General features: G+C 41.0%; 1 protein-coding gene across 4 annotated transcripts in view; it reads left to right on the top strand.

Moving 5' to 3' along the window:
- PARP6 (poly(ADP-ribose) polymerase family member 6) overlaps positions 1–21,712 on the top strand; it is a 115,986-nt gene that overhangs the window by 51,214 nt on the left and 43,060 nt on the right. For all 4 annotated transcript variants that reach the window (XM_069765619.1, XM_069765621.1, XM_069765620.1 and 1 more), the window contains exons 3-9: positions 11,695–11,772; positions 13,838–13,932; positions 14,532–14,592; positions 15,891–15,981; positions 19,594–19,660; positions 19,891–20,040; positions 20,501–20,681. In XM_069765619.1, coding sequence (XP_069621720.1) covers positions 11,695–11,772; positions 13,838–13,932; positions 14,532–14,592; positions 15,891–15,981; positions 19,594–19,660; positions 19,891–20,040; positions 20,501–20,681 — 723 coding nt within the window. The remainder of the gene's footprint in view (positions 1–11,694; positions 11,773–13,837; positions 13,933–14,531; positions 14,593–15,890; positions 15,982–19,593; positions 19,661–19,890; positions 20,041–20,500; positions 20,682–21,712) is intronic.

Raw genomic sequence — 21,712 nt, forward strand, 5'->3', positions numbered from 1 at the left:
GACTGCGACGTCATCATAGCCCCTGCTCACACCAGCCCTGAAACCGGAAGCTGCCGCTTGCAATGACGCGGTCCCGAGAGCGTGGCGAGGAGCGGGAAAGGTGGCGGATGGTAAGTATAGCAGGACTTCAACGGCCCTTCGGAAGGTGAGTATATGGTTTTTTTTTTTAAAGTCTCTATACTACGTGGCTCTGTGCTGGGCAATATACTACGTGACTGGGCAATATACTACGTGACTGGGCAATATACTACGTGGCTTTGCTATATACTATGTGACTGCAATATACTATGTGGCTGGACAATATACTCTGTGGCTGGGCAATATACTACGTGGCTCTGCTATATACTACGTGACTGGGCAATATACTATGTGGCTGGACAATATACTCCGTGGCTGGGCAATATACTACGTGGCTCTGCTATATACTATGTGGCTGGGCAATATACTACGTGACTGGGCAATATACCATACTACGTGGCTCTGCTATATACTATGTGGCTGGGCAATACGTGACTGGGCAATATACTATGTGGCTGGGCAATATACTACGTGGCTGGGCAATATACTACGTGACTGGGCAATATACTACGTAGCTGGGCAATATACTACGTGACTGGGCAATATACTACATGGCTGGGCAATATACTATGTGACTGGGCAATATACTACGTGACTGGGCAATATACTATATCGCTGGGCAATATACTACGTCGCTGGGCAATATACCACGTGGCTGGGCAATATACTACGTGGCTGGGCAATATACTACGTGGTTGGGCAATATACTATGTGCCTAGTTTTGCAGAGCCATGTATAAATAACGCATTAATAATGTTTTTTAAGGTTGGGGCGGAGAGCTGTGTTTCTTCAGTGTTTGTCTGGTTGTTGTTTTTCTTTTTGGGTTAATCTTTGTAAAATTCAATAAAAAATGTTTGATTAAAAAAAAACAGGCAGGGAAATGTTTTACCTCACAAAAAGAATCATTTGCCATAACCTGCTGTAATGTATGTATATTCTCTTTTGCTTACTCACCTGCTCAGGAGCTGTGATATGATGAGACCATGTTCCTGTACGGTCAGACACAGCCATTACACAGTACACAGCAGGGGCACATTTATAAGATTATCTCAGCACAGGAACATTTTATTTAAACACATCCAATTGTGGAACTTATTATTATTCCAAGATCTATTGATTAAAATGAACTTTTGTTTGTGGGAAAACCCCTTTAAAGGGTATTTACACTGCAAGATAATCGTGAACGAGCATTGTTAAAAATACTTGTTTCACAATCATCTTGCCGTGTTAACTGGCTGATGACCACCTAATGAGCGAGTGTTTTACTCGTGAAATGATCTTTTGTACAGCACAAAATAAATCATTTTTTTCAATTGTGCATCATTCTATATAAAACAGAACTGCCGAGAACTATGGCACCCTACTGTATGTGCACTGAGCGATCTACTTTAGATCGCTCAGCAGGGCCGGATTTAGGAGGTGGGTGGCCCGGGGCCCATTTTGGAGGGAGGCCCATTTTTCAAGGTGCTGCAATATGTAATGCAGAAACACAAAATGAAACGAACACAAGTTTATTTACAAAAATAATTTACACAGAGTAATTCACATAAAATCATTCATTTTTTACAATCCGGGCACTTTCCTTGATTTGTGTGCTGCAAAATCACTAATGATGTCACTAAAGTCCAATTCACGCAGTATATCTGACCCTGTCAACCGTTGAAGTCCTGAAAGGGCGTTAAAGATTAAAATATGTACATATGTATGTATGTATATTGTAGAAATTTGGGCTATCTATATCAAAGACTGCTGCTGGGCTCTATATGTCAGAGGCTTCTGCTGGGCTCTATATGTATGAGAGGCTTCTGCTGGGCTGAATATGTATGAGAGGCTTCTGCTGGGCTGTATATATATGAGGGGCTTCTGCTGGGCTGTATATATCAGAGGCTGTTTACCTGTATATATCAGAGACTGTTGCTGTGATGGCTGTATATGTATGAGAGGCTTCTGCTGGGCTGTGTATGTATAAGAGGCTTCTGCTGGGCTCTATATGTCAGAGGGTTCTGCTGGGCTCTATATGTATGAGAGGCTTCTGCTGGGCTGTATATGTATGAGAGGCTTCTGCTGGGCTGTATATATATGAGGGGCTTCTGCTGGGCTATATATGTTAGAGGTTTCTGCTGGGCTCTATATGTCAGAGGCTTCTGCTGGGCTGTATATGTATGAGAGGCTTCTGCTGAGCTGTATATATATACAGTTAGGTCCATATATATTTGGACAGAGACAACATTTTTCTAATTTTGGTTATAGATATTACCACAATGAATTTTAGACAAAACAATTCAGATACAGTTGAAGTTCAGTCTTTCAGCTTTCATTTGAGGGTATCCACATTAAAATTGGATGAAGGGTTTAGGAGTTTCAGCTCCTTAACATGTGCCACCCTGTTTTTAAAGGGACCAAAAGTAATTGGACAGATTCAATAATTTTAACTAAAATGTTCATTTTTAGTACTTGGTTGAAAACCCTTTGTTGGCAATGACTGCCTGAAGTCTTGAACTCATGGACATCACCAGACGCTGTGTTTCCTCCTTTTTTATGCTCTGCCAGGCCTTCACTACTGTGGTTTTCAGTTGCTGTTTGTTTGTGGGCCTTTCTGTCTGAAGTTTAGTCTTTAACAAGTGAAATGCATGCTCAATTGGGTTGAGATCAGGTGACTGACTTGGCCATTCAAGAATATTCCACTTCTTTGCTTTAACAAACTCCTGGGTTGCTTTGGCTTTATGTTTTGGGTCATTGTCCATCTGTAGTATGAAATGACGACCAATCAGTTTGGCTGCATTTGGCTGGATCTGATCAAGCAGTATGGCTCTGAATACCTCAGAACTCATTCAGCTGCTTCTGTCCTGTGTCACATCATCAATAATCACTAGTGACCCAGTGCCACTGGCAGCCATGCATGCCCAAGCCATCACACTGCCTCAGCCATGTTTTACAGATGAAGTGGTATGCTTTGGATCATGAGCTGTACCACGCCTTCGCCATACTTTTTTCTTTCCATCATTCTGGTAGAGGTTGATCTTGGTTTCATCTGTCCAAAGAATGTTCATCCAGAACTGTGCTGGCATTTTTAGATGTTTTTTTAGCAAAGTCCAGTCTAGCCTTTCTATTCTTGATGCTTATGAGTGGCTTGCACCATGCAGTGAACCCTCTGTATTTACTTTCATGCAGTCTTCTCTTTATGGTAGATTTGGATATTGATACACCTACCTCCTGGAGAGTGTTGGTCACTTGGTTGGCTGTTGTGAAGGGGTTTCTCTTCACTATGGAGATCATTCTGCGATCATCCACCACTGTTGTCTTCCGTGGGCGCCCAGGTCTTCTTGCATTAATGAGTTTACCAGTGCTTTCTTTCTTTCTCAGGATGTACTAAACTGTAGATTTTGCCACTCCTAATATTGTAGCAATTTCTCGGATGTTTTTTTTTCTGTTTTTGCAGCTTAAGGATGGCTTGTTTCACCTGTATGGAGAGCTCCTTTGACCGCATGTTTACTTCACAGCAAAACCTTCCAAATGCAAGAACCACACCTCAAATCAACTCCAGGCCTTTTATCTGCTTAATTGAGAATGATATAATGAAGGGATTGCCCACACCTGTCCATGAAATAGCCTTGGAGTCAATTGTCCAATTACTTATGGTCCCTTTAAAAACAGGGTGGCACATGTTAAGGAGCTGAAAATCCTAAACCCTTCATCCAATTTTAATGTGGATACCCTCAAATGAAAGCCGAGAGTCTGAACTTCAACTGCATCTGAATTATTTTGTTTAAAATTCACTGTGGTAATGTCTGTAACCGAAATTAGAAAAATGTTGTCTTTGTCCAAATATATATGGACCTAACTGTATATACAGTATATATATATATATATATATATATATATATATATATATATATATATGAGAGGCTTCTGCTGGGCTGTATATGTATGAGAGGCTTCTACTGGGCTGTATATGTATGAGAGGCTTCTGCTGGGCTGTATATTTATGATGGGCTTCTGCTGGGCTGTATATGTATGAGAGGCTTCTGCTGGGCTGTATATATATGAGGGGCTTCTGCTGGGCTATATGTGTATGAGAGGCTTCTGCTGGGCTGTATATGTATGAGAGGCTTCTGCTGGGCTGTATATGTATGAGAGGCTTCTGCTGGGCCGTATATGTATGAGAGGCTTCTGCTGGGCTGTATATGTATGAGAGGCTTCTGCTGGGCTGTATATATATGAGGGGCTTCTGCTGGGCTGTATATATATGAGGGCTTCTGCTGGGCTGTATATGTATGAGAGGCTTCTGCTGGGCTGTATATGTATGAGAGGCTTTTGCTGGGCTGTATATATATGAGGGGCTTCTGCTGGGCTCTATATGTCAGAGGCTTCTGCTGGGCTCTATATGTATGAGAGGCTTCTGTTGGGCTGTATATGTATGAGAGGCTTCTGCTGGGCTGTATATGTATGAGGGGCTTCTGTTGAGCTGTATATATTAGAAGCTGCTGTTGGGCTGTATATATATGAGGGGCTGCTGCCAGGCTGTATATATCAGAGGCTGTTGCTGTGCTGGCTGTATATAGAATAGAGGATGAGGGGCTGTATAAAGTGTATACACAGCAATATACTGTAAACAGGTCCACACTATATACGTACAGTATACACAGACACACTGTAATGCAGGATATAGTGTGGACTTGTATATACAGTATGGTACTATGTAGGACAGGAGTTGCAAGAAAGATACACAGACAGACACACATAGACACACACACAGACAAATCATACTCACCCACCGCGACACTGTGAAGATTGAACCACTTCACCTCTGGATCTTCAGTGACTGAAGATCCAGAGTGAAGTCCTGCCGCGCTCTGCGGTGGAGAATCCTCTTCTCACATCGACATCGTGGCTCCACCTCTTTCCTCAAAGGTAGCTGAACAAACTCTCATCTGATCTAATCCGAGGGAGCGATCATATAGCTGAATAGAAAAACACCAAAAAAGGACACATTCAAGAAAAAAACACCAAAAAACAGGCAAAGATGCTTACCTGTCTAAATAGGCCTCAATACAAATGCCAGACGCTTTGTATTCCTTGTGTGAACACGCCACATACAGAGTATTTTATCTTAGTGCATTGGTGTACCACACGGCCAATTGAAGGCTGGCTGTTTCATTAGGTATTGCACCTGTGCACTTGCTATTTTGTTTGGGTCCGCTGCACCCTGCTTGTGCATTTGTATTGAGGCCTATTTAGACAGGTAAGCATCTTTGCCTGTTTTTTGGTGTTTTATATAGCTGAATAGGTAGCGCCTAGAAGCTTTTGTTGGGATTGGAGAAGGCTGCCGCATGCCATAAGCTAAGCATTAGGTACAGGGAGGGTACTATGGAAGTCTGGCTAGGCTAGCTAGGTCAGTGGATGCTGACGCAGGTCAGGTGCCATGTGTCATGAGGCAGAAATAGGAAAACAGGAGATGAGGAATCTGTGCCCCTGAACTGCCCCTAATTCTAGGGGAAGCCCTGTCTTTCCTTAACTTGGGGGTACCCTTGAAGGTACGGAGGCCCAAGTCAACGACCTGTCCCTGTCTCCTGTTACACCCTGTACTAAACCCCCAACCCCCACCCCAGGGGGTGAACAGTGTAAACAGCACCACAAAGCAAATAAACAGGAATAAACAATATAAGAGTGAGGGGAACACGATACCAAAAGGTGAATGCACAAACTACAAAATAACAAAACTCAGAACTTAGCTTGTGCACGCCGCTGCAGACTCCACAACAAAGATAGAACAGCAACTGAGCTCCAAACACCAGACTTGGCTGACACCAGGAAGCTGCTACTGCGAGGTTGGTTTCCTGAAAGGAACTGTATAACCAACAGTCAGCTGAAGCACCAGGTGACCTTATAAAGGATGGTGGGAGTGGTCACAAACATCAGCTGACCCAGCAGCAATGCAATAACACCAGTGGCCACCGGGGGAAGAAAACTGCATTAACCCTCAATGACCAGAAAAGGAAAAAAGGTTTAAATCTGAGGCAAACCAGATCTGCCACAGATCCAAACATGGATCGTGACACCATGTCTCTGCCGCTCTGCGCCAGCCACTGAGATGAAGGACCGTAGCCAGGTCCCTACACTTTCAATAGTTTCTCTTTTGTTAAATATTCCTTTTCATTAGAAATGGTTCACAGCAAAGAGACTTGTATTTTACATGCTTTGATATATTTATCCCTATATTGGTGGGAGGCCCCCGCTTGGTGGGTGGCCCAGGGCCCGGGCCCCTTGGGCCCACCCCCAAATCCGGGCCTGTCGCTCAGTGCATATCATTTACTTTGATCTGCCTGTGTAAACAGGTATTTAAACAACCGCTGATCGATAAACGTTTACTGATCTGTGGTTTTATAGCGCCACCTGTTAGTACATGTAAACTGAATTTTAGTAAGAAGGGATGTCTGACTTATTTCCATTGGCCCACAATTTAACTTTTGAACTAGCTCATTACTTTAGAGGGCAAACCTCAACCTATTTTCAAAACTTTAGCAAATATGTGTTGTGTGGATATCCTTGATATCCTTGATAACTGAGGAATGAATGATTTTACCTTTTGGAGAGTCATCTTGTACATTCCGAATTCTAGAAAACCAGGTTTTTATATTTATGCAATTGTGAAACTTTGCCTAGTATAAACTCTGTAATACTAAGAATCACTTACTAAATTTGCTTTGTAACAAAGCAAGGACAAATTCTGTGTAAGTTTTTTTGACAATTTCAATAGACCTGAAACAAATTAGGTAAATTCTTCTACTGGACTGAAAAGATGGGCCACTAATTTTCCTTGGTTGGAAATGAAAATTTGTTAGAGGCTACATTGAAGATGAATACTATAATACCATATGACACTTCAAATAATGTCGTAAAAGAGAATCTGTCAGCATAATTCTGTAATATTTAGTAAAGATAATATAATACCTATAATACCGCTGTAATATGGATTAAATTGATACCTTTGGTGAAGAAATCTGCTTTGTTGTTCTTCTTTATTCACCATATTAAGTTTTCCACTTATTAGATTTCGATGCACAGGGGCCGGACTGTACACTGGGTCTTTTCCTTCCGTTCTCCGCCTGCCTCTGGTCTTTGAGTAACAGGTCACTTCTTTCTCAGTGACCTAATTTCTCTGTTTGAAATCTCTTCTACAATCAGAGGAGACAGGTGTAGGGACATGGATACAGAAACAGTGAGAAGAAGAGACAGTGCACAGTCCAGCCCCCATGCACCGAAATATAATTGGAGAAAACTTCAAATAGTGATTAAAGAAGGACAACAAAGCAGATTTCTTCACCAAAGGTATCAATTGTATCTGTGTTACAGCGCTATCACAGCCGTGTCTTCACTTTTCATTATAAAATTGTGCTGGCTGTTTCTTTTGAATGATTTTTCATAGGGCTATTTCTGCCCATTGATTTTGATTCAATCTAAATGGTCGCATGTACCCTATTATTTTCGCCCTTTTTCTCAATTTCCCAAAGAGGACATATTGTTTGTGGGAATGTCCTCTTAGCTGGGACATATGAGAGAAGTTGGTTCAATTTTTGGGATCCTCCTTCAATATCTCAGTGCAACTAACACCAGCAGGAATCTATGTTCGCTAAACATGATAAAACAATGCTTTTGATTTGAGCAGCTGCTACCCAAAAGTATACTTTATTGTTAGGCTCAATCTGAGCTCTCATCATTAAGCTAATTACCAGCAAATTAGAGTTCTTGTTTCGAATCGAATAATGAGAAACACTTCTTGATAAAGAAAGACTGATAAAAGTTTTTCTAAAGGTACCTTCACACATAACGATATTGTTAACGATATCGTTGCATTTTGTGACGTAGCAACGATATCGTTAATGAAATCGTTATGTGTGACAGCTGGGAGATCGTTGGTGCTGAAGAAAGTCCAGAACTTTATTTCGTCGCTGGATCTCCCATGGACATCGCTGGATCGGCGTGTGTGACACCGATCCAGCGATGTCTTCACTGGTAACCAGGGTAAACATCGGGTAACTAAGTGCAGGGCCGCGCTTAGTAACCCGATATTTACCCTGGTTACCATCCTAAAGGTAAAAAAACAAACAGTACATACTTACCTACCGCTGTCTGTCCCCCGGCGCTGTGCTCTGCACTCCTCCTGTACTGGCTGTGAGCGTCGGTCAGCCAGAAAGCAGAGCGGTGACGTCACCGCTCTGCTTTCCGGCCGCTGTGCTCACACAGACAGTACAGGAGGAGTGCAGAGAAGCTGAGCGCCGGGGACAGGCAGCGGTAGGTAAGTATGTACTGTTTGTTTTTTTTACTTTTAGGATGGTAACCAGGGTAAACATCGGGTTACTAAGCGCGGCCCTGCGCTTAGTTACCCGATGTTTACCCTGGTTACCGGCATCGTTGGTCGCTGGAGAGCGGTCTGTGTGACAGCTCTCCAGCGACCAAACAGCGACGCTGCAGCGATCCGGATCGTTGTCGGTATCGCTGCAACGTCGCTTAATGTGAAGGGGCCTTAAGGGTACATTCCCACGATCCGTAAACGCTTTGGGTTCGATGCTGCGTATTTGTACAGCATCCAACCCACAGCGACCAGCTGTTACAGCATAGTTGATGGAATTTCTAGAAATCCCACACTCACTATGCGTGCACAGACGCCCGCAGCTCACCTGCGGAGACTGACATGTGGCGCGTCTCTCCAGACCGCAGCATGTCAATTTCTCTTGCGGAGACACTAGTCTCCACAACAGAAACTTCACCCGTACAATGTGTTGGGCTCGGTGATTCCGCACGGTTCCGTGAACACATGCAGATTCACCTGCATCCAGTAGACAGCAGTGAAGATGCGCTGCGTCCAAAGGGCTGCTAGTTCCGGATCGTCTGCTCATGCCCTAAAATGGGAAAACTTTATTGGTACACACCTGACACCAACTAAACAAGCATTGTTAGACAATTTCAAATGCACTTGATGGTATAAGAAAGTACAATTGAGTGGAACATAAAAAATATGAATATAGCTTAAATGTACCGTAGTAATTTTCTCATACTAATTACGTTTCTATTTGCTTATGAGGTGCACGGGGGTTGGGTGGAGAGAAGGCTATGAACTTAGGTAAAGATATGAAGAATTGGTTTAACAAAAACTGTATGATTATTTGATACTATTTCAATGAATGTACATGATATATTTTTGTACTATATTTACATTTTTTAAAGATCTAATAAAAATTGTAAAAAAGTAAACAAAATGTTTTTATATACAGTATGTACAAAAAAAAAATTTTAATTACCATTCTTTTCCCCCCTTAAAATAAATGTACTAAAAAATACACATATTTGGTATCGCTGTGTTTATAAAAGTCCATGATATAAAAAGAATTAAACCAATTGGTAAAAGCTAGAATCGCCGCAACTTTGCAAAAAAATGCAATATGCAATAAGAGGTGATCAAAATGTTGACTCTTCATCTATTGTGTGTTTTTTGGCTGCAATTTCACCCCACTTGGAATTTTTTCCCCGCTTTCTAGTACATCTCATGGCAAAATGGATGGTGTCATTCAAAAGAACAAATTGTCTTGTGAAATAACAGGACTCCATATAGCTGTGTTGGCTGAAAAAGGGTAGGAAAAAATGAAAGCGCAACCCCTCCCCCCCCCAAAAAAAAAACAAAAAAACAAACAGTCATTAGGGGTTAAATGAGTGCACCTCCATTTTTATTAGAAAGTAATGCTGCTTCTTAGTACTTTCAAGATCGCATGAAGGGACTATACTAATGATTTGAACACATACAAATTACTAGTCAATCACCAGAAACTGTACTTCGGTGCAGTTTCTCATTAATTATATTGGATCAGGGTGGTGAGGAATAAAAATTATTTAAACTATGCCCATTTTTTAATCAGCTCACAATTTTGGCTTAAAAACTGCATAAAACTTCAAGTTGTGCAAAGTTATTCATGTATTCATTGCAGTCTTTATCCACCAATATCTCTTTCTTGCAATAACTGTAATAGGGCCCCTGACTTGTGCTATATATAATATTGGTGTCGTCTTCTGTTAGAGGAAACTTTATGCCACTTGAAGCACAGGGGCCCGGGTGTGACTGCTACCTCTGCAGTCTATAGATACATCCCAGCTCCACTGAAAGCAAAAGCTACTGCTCATAGAAAGAATATACAGCGAGGGCTAAGAACAGAAAGATTTATTATTTAGGTGGAGAAATGTGTCAACCCTCACTCAGGTTGTGATATTAAAAGAAGTAGCAATAGTTATAGCAAAAAAGAGGGTAACTTTTAACCCATCAGCGTTAATAAGATTTGTCCGATGTTCCTGAAAAGTCAAAAGTGTGTCATGAAAGCGTAAATCAATTGTCGTGCAAGTGCAATGCGATTTTTCTCACCTAGCATCCATATGACATCTGTAAGACATGTGTATGCGATCCACATGCAATGCGATTTTAACATTTGCTTTTACACAGAGTAATTCTCTGTCATTTTAAGATAATTTTCCAACAAAATATTCTTCGATAGATAGGTAGAAATATGTGAGAGAGATACCGTATATAATCATGGTTTTGCATGTGTAGCTTACTGTACATGTCTTTAGCTAATAATTAAATAGCTTAAAGAAAAAAAATGGCGTGGTGTCCCCCTAAATTTTTATAACCAGCCGAGGGAAAGCCAACAGCTGGGGAAGATGTTTATAGCCTGAGAAGGGAGTAATAAGCATGGACCTTCCCAGGCTATTAATATCAGCTTACAGCTGTATACTTATCCTTTACTGGTTATTAAAATAGGGGACCCCAGCAAAAAAAATGATAAAATGATGTGAGGCCCCCCATTGCCAAAATCACATATTGTTAAGAGGTTAATCCTCCATTTAAGATGTCCAAGGTCATATAAAGTTTTTCGTTTTGTAAATCTAAATTGTGAATATTAATGTATGTACATAGAATAGCTCATTTCCAAATGAACAGTATTGCGAGTATTATTAGATTTGAATGGTGGCTGTGGATGCTACTATTCCTTGTGACTAATGTCGCCAACATTGAGGGGATCAGTAAACACACTTTTATGTATGGGGGCACCACCCAACTATTTGTCGAGGGAGATGTTGTTTGGGCATAACTCATTTCAGACTGCCGATAAATATTGTTCTCCCAGAGATAAGTCACCGACATGTCTGTCAGTGGCTTTCTCACAATTATTTTTTTATTAAAATTTTTCTTTATATCCAGTTACCTACAGATCAGATGCTATTAATAAATTAGTCACTGTGTACCATCACTATTCGTTTTGGAAGGTTTTTAACTCACTCTTCGCATATTTGTTGTAATGCTATGATTAATGGCCAGCTGGGCCTGAAACGTGTAAGCGATATTCAGATCTCTTGTTTGTGGAATCTCACTGGTTACATGTTTATAACATGGAGAAATAAATTCCAGGTTTTAATTAATTAATTTTGGACGTCTGTTTTGGTTGTTTCCTTCTGTGTATGGGAAAGTTAGCTAAGAAAACTATCGGCCAAACAATTGTCTCAAGCATCATTTGGCCGGCAGTCATCTAATATGAATGAAGGGCTTAAAGCTGTTTTCTGTCATCTCCATAGGACATCAAGGGACACAACTGGGCCGAGGAAGAATCTGATGGGGAAAATGAATGTGGGGAGTTCCTCTATGGAGTTCAGGTAAAGAAAATGCAACAAACTGAGTTTTGTAGCTCAAACGAGTTTAGTGAAAGTAAGCTTCCATGTGGCAAGTGAAAATTCAGATAAAACATTATATTGAAGCACATTTGCCTGAGTATCTTTATAGCTGTTTTCAGATAAACTTCTCAATATCGTTTTCTTGTTTGAATGTTATTCATTTTATTATGGAAATTAGCACATATACCCTGTCTACTTGGTAAGGTATGTGGGACATCTAAGGTTAGAGGGAAAACTATCCGAACATGCAGATAATCCTGAACTTTGATAAATTAGGAGATCAATTTCATTTAATCTAGGATATTTCAGTCAAGGAGCACAACTAAAATATAAATAATGGGTGAGAATAAATATGAGATCAGCATTAGTTACATATCATTTCTAAATTGATAAATCCCCCACTGGTCTGGGGCTCCCCTCTGTCTACCACCTGCCCAACTGACCAGTGCAGCTAACCAGTAAAGACTAAGCGGTGTAAAGCATGAGACCACTGAAGCCAGTGGCTAGCTGTAGGATGCAAACTATCAGCATGTGGCCTGGAGTAGTGGTGCTGAGCCAACTGGGCTTCAAAGTAATCGCCCTTTTGGTACTTTAAGACACTCATTGATCTAATTTTTACTGATCTTCAAGTTTTTTTGGACCTTGTTCCATGACTTCAATAAGCTGTATATATTATATGCCACTAAAGAGCATTTCTTCTTAAAATCAAAGAAGCAATCTGTAGAAAATAAATTAAAGTAAGTTGTCTTTTGCTATCAGGGGGTAGGGATCATTATATAAAAAAGCAAAAAATACTACTGGAATCCCCAACAGCTCCTGTGTTGCTGCTCTGATAGTCTCTGCTAGGTTTGGAAGTGCTGATGGCCCGATTGCCAGCCACTTGACCTCGGTGCCAATCACTGACCTCAGCCATCAGGTGACTTGTAGTCAAAACATCATAATGGAGTAGCAGTGAGGGAATTGCAGGCAAAGGATTCCTGTGAGAAGTATGAGTTATTTCTTTCTTTTATAAAATGTTAAAGAAAACAGAGGTGCGCACAATCAGCCTGATACACCTATTGCACCTCCCTCACTCTGAAATGCGTTCATCAGCCACACCGGACTACAGGTGCTCATTCAGAAGAAAAAAATGTACCAAACTTTGAAAAACATGAAGAAAAAGAAGAGCACTCACCATCCGTACAAAAAGTCAGTTCTTTATTTATGGCTTCACAATAAAATAGCAGGACATGGCAGGGAGAAACAGTGGAGAAGGACGACGGCTATTTTATTGTGAAGCCATAAATAAAGAACAGACTTTTTGTACGGATGGTGAATGCTCTTCTTTTTCTTCATGTCTTTCTTTTATAATGATCCTTACCCGGTGTCACCTTTGCATCTCTATTTTTATTGCATGTATTATGTAGAAAAATATTATAGAAATTTTGAATGCAGTTGTTTGCAACGAAAACTGAAAATCTGTCCAAGCCATCTGACAAATTGTATAAGCCTATAATCACACGTGGGTTTTGACTCTCCTAAATACGGAACAGACAAATATAATTAATGTAAAAACAGGTCAGTTGCATAAAGTATACAAGCAGTAGCAGATGGATGGCACTGAGTATTATGGGGTCCGTTTTTGGAACAGTAGTTGCATGTTGTGCTTTGTCTTCCATTCTAAAATCCAACCCAAAACAGATCAGTTTTTGACAATTATTTCATTATTTCATTTGTCTGTTTCTAAAAACAGAACAGATAAATTAAATACGAAAACGGAAATGATAACGTAGTCTTTGAAAAATAAGCCAAATGGGACCACATAGGCTCATAAATGCAAGTTTAGTTTATTAGGTGTCATGGCGCAGGCAGGTGCGGAACACTCTTTAGGAACTCTAAGAAAAAGGGATATGTCCTAGTGATTGAGTCCCAAATTCACTCTAAAATTGTAATGACATCTTGTGCTCTATTGTACTATCTAGTTTTCATTTCTTTTGATTTCTTCTTCAATGTGTTCTTTATCACATCACGTCACTCATCTCTCATTTAATATTTTTGCTTTTGGCAGGGCACTTGCTGTGCTGATCTGTACAGACATCCACAGCTTGATGCAGACATAGAGGCTGTTAAAGAAATATATAGTGAAAGTGCCGTATTTGTGAGGTGAGTATAATTGGCATGTGGAATAACGTTTTATACTAACTAACAGTAGAGGAAATAGAAACAAAATATTGTTATCATTCATGTAAAAGCAAGGAAAGGATAGAATGAACCATGGCGTCACCAGGAGAACAAGGACACTTACCCCAGAGTGGTCAGATTTATTCAGACTTTTAGGTCATTTGAAAAGCCCCCGTTGCTGACAGCTCTCTGTGCTCTCCGCCTCTCTAAGTGTTAGAAATAGCAGCAGGAAAGGGTGGTACACAAATTTTCCCCCCAGCATAAAGAAGGGAAAAAGTATCCTGGGGAGAGAAAAGCAAAAGGAGGAAAGTTGAAGGATAGAAGCTGTGCTGATATGAGACAGCAGCATCCTGGATACACACAGAACTCACTTCCAGCCTACATTACTGAGAGATACGGTCCCAGGAAAGAAAAGTCAGAGACTGTTACTATGGAAACACACAGAGTTGCATCCTCACCTGCAGTCCCAAACCCACACTAGAATCCTACTAGATGTCAAATGTCCATTCTAAAACTCCTTGTATGTTAAAAGAAAATTTCACTTTTACATTAACAGTCATGTACTAATTTTTTATTCACAGAGAATATGGGACCATTGATGATGCCGATATTGACTTGCACATAAACATTGGATTCCTGGATGTAAGTCTCTTGCACTTCCCTGGCAAGCTGTTTCTAATTTTTTTTAGATTATCTATTTATCATACCACTATTTTTAGTTCCTTTTTGATCCCTTTTTCCATTTGTCATTGAGTAGACACTGAGGATGACATTAAGGCCGGGTCCCATTAGCGTATGGCATCCGATGATTCTCTCATGCGAGAGTATTGGATGTGATATGCTAATGACCCTCGGCTCCTGCTCTGCTGCGAGTGTGATCCGAGTGTCAGTGATCGGTGCTCTGATGATCTCGCATGAGAGAATGGCAGCACAGCTGAGGAGGAGATGGAGAAAGTAATTTCTCCATCTCCTCTGCTGCCGGCATTATCATATATCACAGCACACTCGGGTAATATCCGAGTGCACTGCGATATTTCACACGCACCCTTAGGCTTATATGGGTGCGTGCAATCCCATTCTCTGGTGCAATCGCAGCATGCTGCCAAATCAGCATGAGATAATCTCAGATGTAAACTGCCCCCATAGTGATACATTGGGGTGAGTGTAATCTGATTTTTATCGGATTGCACTCGTCAGAATGGATCGCAAGTGGGAATGAGCACTAAGGAACCGATTCATTAAGACTGGCGTTCTGTAGATGTGCATGCCAGTCTGAATGATTAGCATGCTGGAGTAAGAGGTGCCTAATTCATGAAGAGGTGGGGACTGGAGTAACATTTCTGGTGTATGGTACACCACAACTTTTCAAGAATTTGTAGGGCAGGCTTTGCCTCTCCCTGTTCTGTTCTGGCTATGTCCACTTTAGTACAGCTAGTAGAAAACACCAAAAGTCACAACATTCTTGCTCAATTTTGTGTTGTGTAAAAAATTTCTTACATTTGAATGTGTTTTCTGCTAGATAACTAGCAAAAACATGTTCGCTGTTATTATGCTTTGCTTATACAGCACCATCATATTCCACAGCGCTTTACAGACATAGACATTATCATTGCGGTCCCCAATGGGGCTCACAATTTATATTCCCTTTGGTGTGAGGGAGGAAACCGGAGAGCCCGGAGGAAACCCACGCAAACACGGGGAGAACATACAAACTCCTTGCAGATGTTGTCCTTGATGGAATTTGAACCAAGGACTCCAGCGCTGCCTAGCAAAAGTGCTGACCACTGAGCCACCGTGCTGCCCACAAATTTCATGAATCAGGCCCTACATATAAAAAATCCTCTACATTTATAATCTATATCGTTTATTTATTTTTTTCATTCAAGGTTAATTTATAGCCCTTTATCTCTTCTTTGCTTTTCCTTTCTACTCTCCTGCAGGAAGAAGTAGCCACTGCCTGGAAAGTAATCCGTACAGAGCCAATAGTCTTACGCCTACGGTTTTCCCTTTCTCAGTATTTGGATGGCCCTGGTAAGTGATCCTTTGTTGGTTGAATTATTACAGATATTTAATTTACATATAATATTTACATGTTTAGTCTTTATATTTTATGGCGCATGCCCAGTGGCGTACCGGCGGCAGGCCACACGACTGCCATAGGACCCGTGAGCTGGGGGGAATGCCGGGACCCCCATCTGTCATTGTAAGTTCTACTGTATCAGCATTCTGTATGCCGATACAGTTGAAAGCAATGATGAAAGGGGGAGCATCAGCATAGTCAAGCATAACAGTAGCCTCAGTGGGATGTTGAAGCTGCAGTTTCAATGCTGCACACTGCTTTCTGCTTGCTTATTTTTGCTCTGTATCTCATCCTCCGGCAGGCTATGTCTCACATTCCTCAGTGCTACCTATATACTCCATAAAATGATTTAAAAAAGTGGTGGGGAGGTGCTGGTTTGTGTATTGAGATATCCTTCCGTTTCCTTGTTTGCTTCATCAGACCATTACAGTAGGGGTACTGGGTTCAAATCCCACCAAAGACAATTTCTGCAAGGAGTTAGTATAATGGGAATGGTGGAACCACTGTACGGTGGTCCGACGAGAGCCTGGAGGGATGTAACTAGGTGAGCACCTAACTCTTCACTAGAGCCCCTGATGGAAGAGATTAGACTTGGCTCCCGATAAACACCAGGCGCTACTCCAGTACAGACCACGGACTAATGATGATAGCGAACAATCCATGGGCATAACAGGCTAAGTAAGGTGTGAAACCTTGGGCAAAGTTATCTGAGCACACAAATCTCCAAACTTTTGCATCGGCCCATTTTCCTTTTTGTAATTTTTAAAATGTCAAAGATGAAAATATATGTATTTTTTTGCCTACAATACAAAAGACGTGTCATCTTTAACTTTAGGCCGTTTATAGATAAATTAATCTTCAACTTGATTAACTGTTCACGATAACAGTAATTTTGACCAGGGGAGCCCAAACTTTTACATGCCACTGTAACTGTGCAGAATTACAACCTGGGTGATCTTTGCCTCTTATGTGTGTGATCTAGTGATAGTGAGCTTAGATATAAATATTAATCTATTACTCCGACAACGCTTTCTCAATCCGCATGTTTGCCCTTAGTAAACTAATAACACTTATACGCACTTCCAGTGCTAGTGCTGTTCCAGTAGTGTCTGCATTCGCTCACCCGGAGCTTGCATCACATTGTTATGTCACGTGAGCCCCGTACCAAGTCACTGCTGTCTTCACTCTCCCCACAAATCAATTGTCAAGTGAGTGGCCAGCCGCAGCTCTCACTTCCTCTTAATGTCTGATTCACCCAAGATGGGGAGACTGAAGCCAGTGCTGATTGGCTGCAGGGCTTGCGGGACATTACCATGTGACGCAAGTGCCGATACTGCTGGAACGGTGCCGGCATCGAAGTGTCGTTATTTACTTGGAGCAACCTTGCTGATTGAGATGGGGTTGTCTGAGTTGTAGACAACTCCCTTTTTTACTTTAAATATTTTTATTGGAATTCCACAACATTGATATGAAAGAAGAACATTCCATTCCGCTCAGTATTACCAATAAAAAAAAGTTGATGGTTGTTAATATTAAGTTATCGCTAAACATTAGAATGTAAGTATAATCAGCTTTGTGAGGTATTAATATAAGCTCTTACATGAACCAAATAATTATGTGTGCTAGAGGAATGTAACATAGAAAGAAGGGCAGAAAGAGAAAAAATGAAAATGAAAAAGGGGAGGGAGGGACAAAAGAAAAAAAAAACACAACTTATTGAAACCAGCACTTCAGAGGTGACCACATCTACCATGACATTCTATTTTAACTATTATTTTCTGGCAACCCGTTTGCCAGGTCATTCCCCTCACTGAATAATATCCAACATGTCCATTGGTGATGAAAAGCTTCAAGCGATTGTTATCATGTGCAATCATGTTTTCCATTTTCATAATATTGATAACCTCTTCTACCCATTCACCCAAAATGGGAGCTTTTGAGGATTTCCAGGGGCGTGGAATAATTAACTTAACAGCTGTTAGAAAGTGCCTAAGGATATCTTTCTTTGCCTAAAAGATTAAACTGGAGTAATGGAGAGTAGGCCTATTTGAGGGGAGGGTGTGACTGCTACAAATGAGACTATTGTACAGTAGGAAAATATAATTCCATAGCCCACATTCCAATTGGCATTCCCACCACATATGTAATATAAAACCGGCTGCAACGCCATAACAAGTACAATGTAGAATAGTAGGCCAACGATACCATCTAAATAGCATCTTATAGTCTTTCTCCTTAGCATGACAAGTAATAAGTAATGTGTGGGAGAGTGTGAATGCTTTTTCCAATCCTCCTCTGAAGTTTGACTTCCTAATTCCTTCTCCCAAGCCCCAGTAAAGGGTAGAGGGTCATCACATTCTAATTATTCTAAAATCAATTATGTTCCAATAGACAAAACCACCCAAAATGTGATTGAATTTAATGGTTTTCTATGAGGTGGTCCTGTTAAAGATGATGACTATTATGTTCAAATCTAGTCTTTTTAAGGTATAGGCTTCTCAAAGACATTAAAGAACATATACCGTATATACTCGAGTATAACCTGACCCGAGTATAAGCTGAGGCACCTAATTTTGCCACGGAAAACTGGGTAAGCTTATTGACTCGAGTATAAGCATATAAGTAAGTATAAGTATGTATTGTCCCCTCATCCCTATCCCGGTATGCGTGGTTCCCTCGTCCTGCTCTGTGTGGCTCCCCCTGTTGTATGCATGGCTCCCCCGTCCCATTCTTGTATGCATGGCTCCCCCTGTCCCATCCTTGTATGCATGGCTCGGCTCCCCTGGTCCCATCCTTGTATGCATGGCTCGGCTCCCCTGGTCCCATCCTTGTATGCATGGATGGGCTCCCCCAATCCTATCCTTGTAGCTTGTATGCTCGGCTCCCCCAGTCCCATGCTTGAATTCTCGGCTCTCCCGATCCCATCCTTGTATGCATGGCTCGGCTCCCCCGGTCCCATCCTTCTATGCTCGGCTCGGCTCCCCTGGTCCCATCGTTCTACCTTGTATGCTTGGCTCCCCTGGTCCCATGCTTGTATGCTTGGCTCCCCCAGTCCCATCCTTGTATGCTCGGCTCCCCTGGTTCCATCCTTGTATGTTCGGCTCCCCCTGTCCCATCCTTGTATGCATGGCTCCCCCATTCTCCCCCGTCATACTCACCCTCCTCGCTCCATCGCTGAATGTCCCTGCATTTGCATTGTCCCGGCGGGGCAGTTCTTCCTGTGCTGAGCAGTCACGTGGAACCGCTCATTAAGATCATGAATATGCGCTCCATGCCTATGGGAGTGGAGTCGCGTCCATATTCATGACCTTAATAAGCGGTACCATGTGACTGCTGAGCACAGGAACAGGAAAGAGCTGCCGGGTCAGAGATGCAGGGACGAAGATTTCTGGACCATGACTCGTGTATAAGCCGAGGGGGCGTTTTCAGCACAAAAAAATGTGTTGAAAATCTCGGCTTATACACGAGTATATACGGTATATAATGTGTATATATTATACAATATTCAATTAGCCCTCATTTTTTCGCTTCAAATTAAAGCACTTATCTTACATTTCCTTCAGAGCCCACCATTGATGTATTTCAACCATCAAACAGAGAAGGCTTCGGACTGGGGATTCAGTTAAAGAAGTAAGTATGAAGTTGGGATGGGAAGTCGCTAGAGGGAGGCATTAATAATATGAGTTCTATTTACATTTCTTTCTTTCATTCTAATTCATTTTTTTCTATTTCCATGTTTTAGAACATTAATGTTTGTTTTTTGCTAAATGTTACTTTCCAGTCTGTTGTCTAACTGAATCTTCAATTCATCTGACTTAATTATTTTAATTTTGTGCAATCCCTTCTTCCTTTGTTTCCAGAATCTTGTCTCTCTTCTCCTCTCATCAATGGCGGTATCTCAGTAATGAAGTTTTACGCTCACAGCAAGAAAGAAGGTTACGATGGCTTAGAGTCAGTGGCAGTATTAAGAGATTTCGGGCTGGACTTAGTATCTTCTCTCCAGTACCAAAGTAAGTATTGTATATTTCATTCCAGCAAGCATTATTTTATAGTACAAAATTTTTCATATGCCATTAGACCAAGCCAGATATAAAAAATGGGCATAAAGTAAGCCCCTAGGTAATAAGGTGCTAATATGACACAGAGTAACCGGGGGATACTAGAACAAATTACTCAAAGGATAATAAAAATCCTTAATTTTACAGCAATTCCTTAACAACAGTCTATATGTTTGTAATTTCTGGTTATTAAATTTCCGAAATTGCCCAAATTTATTTTGGCCACATGGATGATTATTCAATACGATGCTTCATTGTTCAGGAATTATTCAACCAGTCAATCACTTTCTGTAGCATTCACGCACCATATTGCCTGGTACTTTTTCTCTTATTTGGTGACCAATCTGCCAGTTGTTTGACAGCTTTATTTTCTCAGGTTGCCTATACCTGATTCTCAGTGCAAATATTGCAGGTCTCCCAGTTTCCCTGGGGTCCAGGATTCTGCAGTGCGGAGTAGTTTGACTGGATCAGATCTTAGAAGTGGTCTTACAGGGAATGATCTTCGTGTTCCTCGTCTCATGAATAGATCAGTCTCCTGTACTCTACGAAACCCTAAATCTGAACTGTATGGGAGTCACACAACCACAACACAGGTGAGACTTTGAAATAGCCTTGATATAAATATTATTGGATATTGTAAAATGTAATTATCCAGTGTTCCATTTAATGAGATATGACTGCTAGATAATGCGTATGTATACCAGAATTAGCCAACAAGCCTGTTACAGATCAGCTTAAAGATCTTTACAAGTGAAAAAATGCCAGAAAAATAAATATTTTTTCACGTTCCTAAATATTGCAGAAAAAAAACATTGAAGGAGAACTCGCCACCTCTGGTGGTCGCCTGTTCCACTCATTGATCACTCTCACTGTCAAAAAGTTTTTTCTAATATCTAATCAGTATCTAGTCCCTTTCAGTTTCATCCCATTGCTTCTTGTGTTTCCTTGTGCAAATGAGAATAATGATGATCTCTCTACATTGACATCCCTTCAGATATGTGTAGACAGCTATTAAGTCTCCTCTTTGCCTTTTTTTTGCAAGCTAAACTTTCCCAAATCCTTTAACCGTTCCTCATAGGACATACTTTGCATTCCGCTTGCCATCCTGCTAGCTCTTTTCTGAAGTTGCTCTAGTTCCAGTCAAAACATAGAATACCAGACAAAACATAGAATAAAAACAATTAACAGATATCCTGCAGTAAGTTAAGAAGTAGTAGTAATATATGTGAAAAACATAGGGTACTTAGTTAATACTATTTTGATCAAAAGTGTTAAAGTCATCTCACCACAACAAGGTGTTCCCCATCAGGATAGTCTGTATCTTTAGTGACTCACCTCGCTGTGCCAGCAGGTCTCAAAAAGGACAGGGGCAGAGCAAGACCTGGACCTAGCTGTGTTTTGTACCTGCCTGTGGAAAGCTAAGTAGCAAGGTGCACATCCCAAAAGGGAATGGGCCCCCTTTAAATGTCCTAAGTACAGCAAACTAAAGCAAAACCAAAGCCATGGTCCAGGATTCTTGTAAGTTAACAGACAAATCCTACAATAAAAACAATGCCTTACCCTTACTTACCCTACAGTAAGTAAATAAGTAGTAGTGACATATGTAAAAAACATGGATAAAATT

Source organism: Ranitomeya imitator, chromosome 4 (assembly GCF_032444005.1).
Source record: "Ranitomeya imitator isolate aRanImi1 chromosome 4, aRanImi1.pri, whole genome shotgun sequence".
Lineage (NCBI taxonomy): Eukaryota > Metazoa > Chordata > Amphibia > Anura > Dendrobatidae > Ranitomeya > Ranitomeya imitator.